The sequence below is a fragment of the Equus quagga genome, chromosome 2 (assembly GCF_021613505.1).
Source record: "Equus quagga isolate Etosha38 chromosome 2, UCLA_HA_Equagga_1.0, whole genome shotgun sequence".
Classification (NCBI taxonomy): Eukaryota; Metazoa; Chordata; class Mammalia; order Perissodactyla; family Equidae; genus Equus; species Equus quagga.
The window spans coordinates 126,588,363-126,596,590 of NC_060268.1; the positions used below are offsets into that span (position 1 = coordinate 126,588,363).

The 8,228-nt window shown below is 55.1% G+C and overlaps 1 protein-coding gene across 10 annotated transcripts in view; it reads right to left on the bottom strand.

Moving 5' to 3' along the window:
* The window catches only part of PALD1 (phosphatase domain containing paladin 1), a 77,211-nt gene that overhangs the window by 31,900 nt on the left and 37,083 nt on the right, over positions 1–8,228 (bottom strand). For 9 of the 10 annotated variants that reach the window (XR_006887664.1, XM_046655012.1, XM_046655010.1 and 6 more), the window contains exons 2-7: positions 7,252–7,465; positions 4,267–4,369; positions 2,813–2,992; positions 1,429–1,593; positions 445–605; positions 159–234 (exon numbers count right to left, since the gene is read on the bottom strand). Coding sequence is in view for 9 of the 10 variants with exons in the window: in XM_046655012.1 (XP_046510968.1) it covers positions 159–234; positions 445–605; positions 1,429–1,593; positions 2,813–2,992; positions 4,267–4,369; positions 7,252–7,436 (870 nt within the window). In the remaining variant the exon portion in view is untranslated. The remainder of the gene's footprint in view (positions 1–158; positions 235–444; positions 606–1,428; positions 1,594–2,812; positions 2,993–4,266; positions 4,370–7,251; positions 7,466–8,228) is intronic. The other variant, XM_046655011.1, reaches the window with a different exon arrangement.

Consider the following 8,228-nt stretch of genomic DNA (forward strand, 5'->3'; position numbering starts at 1 on the left):
AGCCCATACACAACACAGAACCAGGCCTTCCCCTGAGGAAAGCCAGAGGCTACACCCACCCCGAGCATCTCCACGGAGACAGGGCCTAGACACAGACCCACTCTCCAGGTACCTGCCCCCACCCCGAGCTCCCACCACCTCCTCCCGCCCCCACTTACCCGGAGGACACTGACAAAGGCATCGAACTGGGCTTCCAGGGGGGCCCCTTGCTCCGGCAGGGGCAGGCGGTGGTACCTGCCAGGTGAGGGGAACAGTCCATCACGCAGTCCACACACCTGGGCATCCCCCGACCCTGGCATTCCCATGAGAGAGATGGTTGTGGGGAACTCAGCCCAACCTGCAGTTGGTGAAACTGAGGCTGCAGCTAAAGAGCAGGCCCAGCACACGGGGTCCCACACGGCCCCAGGCCATTCGGCAATCCCAAGCAGGACTGACCCTCAGTACCTGTAGGTGGGCTGCAGGAAGAGGGGCCGCTTGTACACCTCCTCAGTCACATGCACGTCATCCTCACCCCGGACGGCCACGGTGTGGGGCTCCCCCTGCAGGTCCTCGGTGTTGTGGTACACATGGTATGTGTTCTCACTCAGCTGGGCAAAGTCATGGATCTAGATGGAGGTGTGGGGGCCAAAGGGCCATGACTGACCTCAGGTCCCTCCTGACCTTCCTGGCTGAGCTCTGGAGTGACTAGGCTACATGGAGTAGGCTGCTTGTTCTCCAGGGAGTACCATGTAGCCAGAGGCACTCTCTATGCCCTGACAGGATTGGGGTGGCCACTGGCCCCAGGGCAGCCACCTATGCACAGGCTGATATGGTCTCCACTGGGCCCAGGTGGGAAGGGCTCTGCCCAGCGGGCAGCAGGAATTAGCTAAGCTGCCAGACTGAAGGACAGGGTGAGGCTTGGGGAGCTAGGAGCTAGAAGAGAGGAGGCCTGGGAGGAAGATGGGGAGACAACCAGTGAGCAACACAGCCTCAGGTCCTGCCCCAGGGAGTCTCTGGGGGCACCATGACCCCTACACTCCACTTACACACCTCTATCTCTTGTCAACAGCCTCAGAGACCTTGAGAAGCCCCCATGCTGTGGAGGAGGAGGACAGAACCTCAGAAACAGACTCACCCCAGGCCTCACAGCTCCCAGAGGACTGCACTCCAGTCCTGGGACGCCTAGTCTAGCTCTCTTCCCTCCACCAGACTCCTTTCTAAGCAAGGATGCTGAAGGTGGAGGAGAAAAGCAGGGTGGGAAAGGGGCAGAGGCAAACAGGGCCGGGATTGGGAGGTCCTTCCTCTGGCCTCTGTGAGCTGGCCTCACAGCCGGCCACTCGCCCAAGCAGTGCAGAAGATGGGAGAGCGTGGGCTGGTGAGAGCCAGATGGGCTGTCGGCTGGGAGAGGCCTGCCAGGGAGGGGCCTCCACCCACAGCAGGAGCCCTCACCTCTTTCCGGATGGCCAGCTCCAAGCTCTCTGCCCGGACCCTGGGTCCGAGGCCCTGGAGGTTCTCGCGAAGGTTCTGCTTGTCCCGAGGCGTGTAGGGCACGAAGTCCTCACCAGCACGCAGAAACAGCACGGGCTCCTCCCGCACACAGAAGATGACACACTCCTGCCCGGAGCCCCAGGAAGAAGGAAGCCATCACCAGGCTCCAGCATGGACACTCGCTCCACTGGGACTCCAGGCCTTTGCCCAGGCTGTTTCCCCCTCCTCAAGGCCGTCCCCACCCGACCCGGTCCCTGCAATGTGAATCCTACCCAAGAAGCAGAGCTCAGTCCAAATGCCACCTGCTCCGGGCCCTCCCTCCTCTCAGGGCCAACAGTCCTTCCTCTGAAGCTCATAGTGTTAATTCCTGCTTTGTATTAACATTATCAATGAATACACCTTTTCTGCCCTCATGGACTACAGCGTCCTGGCAGGCAGAATCATTTCCTGGTCATTTTCACATCCCCACAATTCCTCGCAGGGAGCCCTGGATAAATTAGGTGCTCGATAAAAATCATCTGAAGAAATGAATGCCCACCACCACTATGCAATCATTTGTTCACTGAGCACCAGACAGACAGAGGGAGACGTGTGCAGACCCCACCTTTGAGGGACTCACAGTCAAGCTGGGAAGATGGGACCTGCACACAGCTAACGCCCCCACCCCACTCTGGTTCACTCAAGGCCTCTCCACCTTAATCCCGGGCCAGCTCAGACGCAGGCTGCCCTCAATGAGCCTGCAATCACAGTGGGCCTTCAGCCTCTGTCCTGGAGACACCCAAACACTCAAAATCCTGCCTCAACATCCTCGACAGGCAGGAAAGAGGAGTGGTTAGAAGCAGGCACTTGGAGTCCAGCTGCCTGGGTTTAGGTCTTGGGACACCACAAATGAGCTGTGTGACCTTTGGCAAGTCACTTATTCTCTCTGGGCCTCAGTTTCTTCTTCTGTAAAATGGGAGAATAATTGCCCCGCCCTTATAGGGTTGATGTGAGGATATAAGTGTTGGCTGTGATCATCACCCTGTGGCTCTCTCATTATGATCTGGCCCCTCTTGTCACCCTGTCACTCTCCTCACTTCCTCCCAGATTCTCAGAGTGCAATGTAAAAGGGGCTTCTGACCTCAGAGCTTCCACGTCCCCACAGGACTATGCAATAAACGTTCGCCCAGAACTTCCCAGCCATGCCAACCACAATGACCATCACACATTCAAGGCCTGGCAGGCCTGGTCCAGGCCACCAGCTGCCCTCCCCAGCATGTGGCCAGGCCCCTGCAGAGCCTCTGAAGTTGTCCCTCCCAGGAGCCCCTTTTCCCAAATTTGGGGGGCTTGGAAGTGGCCTGCTTACCCTGTGTCCATCCTTCTGGAGTTTCCGGAGGACCCGCCTGAACCCTGAGAGGCTGGGCTGTCCCATGCCGAACACAGCTAGCCCACCCTGCACCTGCCGGAAGTTGGGGGCCCCACAGCTCCACAAAGTGCCCAGCACGTCCATCTTTTCAGCAACATCCCGCACCAGGAAATAGCGTCCCTAGTGGGGGAAGAGCCACAGAGGTTCAGTTAGATGACTCAGGGACACCTTCTACCGGCAGGGCTCTATCCCAGGTCCCAGGGAGCAGGGAGAGTGGGTCAGGGACATGGTCCTCAAGTTGTCCATAGGCTCAAGGAAAAAAACAAACAAAGTATGTGACCATCTGTGATCCTGGGAAGGATGTCACAGAGTGCAGGAAAAGGAAAGACAATCCTACCAACGGAGAAACAGAGAAGGCTTCATGTAGGAGGTGGTACCTGAGACAGGTCTTGAAGAAAGAGAGCAGGGAGAGGCACTCCAGGGGCAGGAAACTGAAGCTGGCTCTAGGGTGGGCCCACAGCCCCCCCAGGAGGAAGCAAATGTCTCTCGCCCCCAGAGGAAGCACATGGAATAGGGAGTCACTGCTGGGGCACCAGGAATGAACCAGAGGAAAACTGTGCTAGCTACTTCCTAGGGCCACAGTTCTGAGGAAGGGCAGGTCCCGCCCTCCCAGCTGGGGTGAGCGGATGCAACAACTACCGAGAAAAGAGGAAAACACTACTCAGGGATCAGGGGAGAGCAGGAGGAACCAGAAGAGTTCATTCTGGGCAAAGGGGAACCCTAAAGTCATCTTGTCCGCCCCCATGCCTCCAGTAGCACCGCCACCTACACTGCCAGGCAGATGACAAATGGGACCAGTTCTTCTGACACCAGAAATTCCCAGCCACTCTTTCAACAAGGACAGTTCAATCCTCACGATTATCCATTCAGTGAACACCTACTGAGCACCTACATGGCGCCAAAGTGATGCTCTAGGGCCTGGGACCCCAGCAGTGAGCAAGATGGACCCAAGTCATCTGTCCTCGTGGACTTTACTGCCTTGGGGATATTTAAGGCAAAAAAAAAAAAAATACCAATACTAGCTAAGCCAGAGACGTTCTGAAACTTCAAAAAAGAATGAGATGGAGATTCCCAGCCTGGAGGAAGCAGTTTGGGGCCTGGGGACCTCAGGCCCCCATCTGTGCTCTGCTTGCTGCTCTGACGGAGGAGGTGTGGGAGGCTGGGCCAGGCAGGGCTGCATGAGGAGAGAAGAGCAGGGCGCGCCACAGGAGGCCCCGGGAACCAGGGGCAACAGGAAGCAGGGCCAGGACCCCAGCGGATCGGGTGAGGCTGTAAAGGAGAGAGCCCGGGGAGCAGACAGGGCGAGCAGGAGGTAAGGGAGGGGCCCTGTGAGGAAGGAGTGTAGGAGTGCAGGAGGGCAGGAGAGGCCGGGGAGAGGCTGGGCCTGAGCTCACCTGCACCAGGTAGTGCTCGGGTGTGGTGTCCGAGAGCCGGCCCAGGGTGTAATGCGCCTTGAGCGGCTCATCGTGGATCTGAAACTCCTCCTTGCAGTTGTACCTGGGGGGGCAGAATGGAGAAGACCCAGTCAGGCAACCTCCACGGCCACGGTCCTCTCCATCTCACCACACCCACAGCAGGGACACCCCACCCCTGCCCATGCAGCCACCCATTTGTGGCAGAGACTGCTCACTGTCCCCCAGGATCCACTCTCCACTCCTTCCTCAGCAATAAAACCCCGAATGTTGATGAGCCATCCAGCTGAAGACTACATTTCCCAGCCTCCCTTGTAGTTAGCATGGTCATGTGATTAAGTTCCGGCCAATGGGCCATGAGGAGAAGTGATGTGTGCAACTTCTGGGCCATTCCCTTTAAGGGAAGGTGTGTGTCGTATTTTTTCTTCTTCTCCCTGGCTACCATCCAGAAGTGATGGCAGGAAGTAGATGTTGGTGGGTGGCAGGGCAACATGAGGGGAGGAGCCTGGCTGATCACGGGGCTGATCATGGGGGGCTGAGCCCGTGGCACCTCCTGGACTTTCATGTGGAGAGAAGCTTCTGTCTTGTGTAGGGCATCCTGTTTAGGGGTTACTTTGGTCCTGGATGATCCCTCCATCAGATTGTCCCTGAGAACAACCCCACATGACAGTCCCACAGCACAGGGAGGTGATTCAGAACAGGCTACAGGGCTGCGTGGCCTAGGAATGAGGCCCAGCCCCACCACATGGCGGCCATGGCTTCGGAGTCACTCGCTCTCTCCGTGGCTCCATTACCAGTGAGCCTCCCCTCCTAGAGCTGTCATGAGAACTCAGTGGGCTAAGGAACATCCATGCACAGCCCAGTGCCTTGGCCCAGGGCACGGTGGGCATCTATTAACACAATTATTATGACTAGCAGAGTTCTACCTTCACATGGGGCCATTTCAAACAAAACCCACAGGTAAAATTCCAGACTTCTGTAGATGCTAAACCAGGGGGAGGTCCGTGCACTCCTGACACAAAAAGCTACTGTGTTGATTATAACAGCAAATAAGACACAGGCTCCCAGAGCTCCTGATCTCATGCTTGATCCTCTTAACAAAGAAAGACAGGGTGGTGAAATGGTGGGGCAGAGCACTAGACAAGGAGTCAAGAGGCCTGCGTTTCCACGGCCAGCTCTGCCTCCTTCTCACCACAGGACTGTGATCGACAAATCCTTCTACCTCCGTGAAACTCAGTTTACTTAGCTAAATCAGTTTTCATATCTGATCTACAAGGTATTAGATCAGAAATCTGCAAACCTTTTCTTTCTTTTGTTTTCTTTTCTTTCTTTTTTTTTGGCTGGGGGGGAGGAAGATTGGCTCTGAGCTAACATCTGTGCCAATCTTCCTCTGTTTTATATGTGGGTCGCCCACACAGCATAGCTGGATGAGTGGTGTATGTCCACGCTCAGGATCCAAACCCGTGAAACCGGGCCGCCAAAGCAGACTGCAGTGAACTTAACCACTATGCCACTTTGCATGGGTGGCCCCAGCAAACCTCTATATAAAGGACCAGACAGTAAATATTTTAAGCTTTTGTGGGCCATACGGTCTCTGTTGCAATGAGTCAACTCTGTAGTTGGAAGTGTTAAGCATCCACAGACAACATGTAAATGAATGGTAGTGACAGTGTTCCAATAAAACTTTACTTACAAAAACGTGACAGGCTGGATTTGGCCTGCAGGATAGAGTTTGCCAGTCTCTGTGCTGGGTGATCCCTAAGGTCCCTTCCACCCCAAGCACACCACAGCACAGGGGCACTGCGCCCACAGCTGGCCCCGGGAGGCACGCACAGTACCATCGCAGCAGATTTTCACAGCAGGCTGCTGACTGTTCTGAGCCACACCACAGTTAGATATTTTGAATGTCATCCCCACGTATCCAGATAAGGAGACTGAGGCCCAGAGAGGGAAAAGGATTTGCCCAAGGTCACAGAGCAAGGGAGAGGCCGAGCCAGGTGCGGGACATGCGTCTCCACTGCTGCCCTCGAGGTCCAAACCTAGTTCTGCCATCGCTAGTGGACAGTCTACATATCAAGTTCCTTTTATGTGACATCTCTTCGCCTCCACTTATCACGAGCACAGTGATGCATCATGATTACAATTTTCCCGCCAGGCCCCGAAGCCAGCAGGCCGGTCTCCTGACACAGAGGTCCCATCTGCTACGTCTCTGCCAAACTTCTATGTGTGCAACATATTGAATTCTTGGCTCATCGTGTCCTACTTCCTGCGCCCTGGAGGGGCCCAGAGGCAGGGGAGTGTGGCGGGCCGATTAGATGAAAGACGAGGCTTCCCGACTTGCCAGGAGATGGACCCCACATGCCTTCCATCTTCCAGGCCTCAGGCTCCCCAGCAGCCTCTCCTTCACTGGCCCCACAGGGCAGACAGGGTTTTGAGCGCCCTTCCTGACCCTCTTCCTCTGGGCGCACACACTGTGTCAAGGTCTCTCAAAATACGATGCCAGAATAAATCCACGGCCTCCTTCGGGATGTCCCTGAAGGACCTAATCAGGATAGTCCACCAACAGCTTCCAGCTTTTTCAGCCCAAGGCTCTTTAACGGCCTGGTGTTAACCTCTGTTTCAAACCATAATTACTGGTTGTGAAAAACAAAATCTAAATTTTATGCCTCTAAGTATATAGACTTCCTTTGAAAATGTTCAGCCAAAAATTATTTCAAAAGGGTGTCCCCCCAGCCACTCCCCCAATCTTCACACTCCTTAGCACTGTGGACATGGTAAGTAACACTGGCTAAGATTCCCATTTAGTTTATCTGTGTGACTGCAGACAAACTGCTTAACCTCTCTGGGCCTCAATGTCTTCATCTATGAAAACAGTTTGTAGACATTAAGTACTGATGCCACCACCCTCCAGGCAGCTCCCCTAGTCCTATCTTTCAAGGACATGGTCACGTACCCCCTGCCACTCACGTGATCACGACGGGGGCCACCTTGTTGGGGATGATGGACTTGGCCTTACTGTTGTGCAAGCCCGTGGTCTGGAAGGAGTGGACACTGAGAGAGTGCCGCCCATCCATCGTGCTGCCACCCTGGAGGCCCTCGAAGGGGGCACCCGCTGAGACCGTCTGCTGGGCCGTGCTGGCCGTTGTACCCATATTCTGCCGGCAGCCTCAGGACCAACAACCTGTGGAGTGAGAGGCATGCAGTGAACGAGGGGGTGGGAAAAGCCATGGCAGGAAGGGACCCAGCCCACCCCTCACCCCCACTGTACAGATGCAAAGTCTGAGGCCCAGAGAGGCCCAGCTGCCCTGTAGCTGGAGAGAGTGGGCAAGTCTGCCACCTACCACATGTTTGCTGTGTGCCTACCACGGGCCCTCTACTGATGCTTTGGGGGAGTTATGGACACAGACATGAAGACACAGCCCCTGACCCCCTATAGTTTATACTCATCTGGCGAAAATAAGACAGTTAGGAAAGAGTTACCCCTCCAAACCAGGTTGAGTCCTAGGGCTCTAAGCGACTGGGTCAAGCCACATGGAGGCCAGGCCTTCCAGACTTGGAGAAGTGGGAGACTGTCACCTGAGTGGGAACCAGGGGCAGATGCAGAGGGAAGTCAGGTTTGGATTTGAAGGCTCTGGAAGGGCATAGGATGCAGGAGGACATTCTAGCCATGAATGTCACAAAATGAGGCCAGGGAAGTCCAGATTGGGTGAGCTCTCAGCAGATCAAGGTTTAAAAGAAAGCACCGGCCCCTAAACTGGATATCAACATTATCAACATCAACCTCATCAACATCACCCTCATCAATCTCATCATCATCATCATCAACCTCATCAACATCATCAACATCATCACCATCAACATCATCAACATTAACATCATCAACCTCAACCTCATCAACATCAACCTCATCATCATCACCAACCTCATCAACATCAACCTCATCA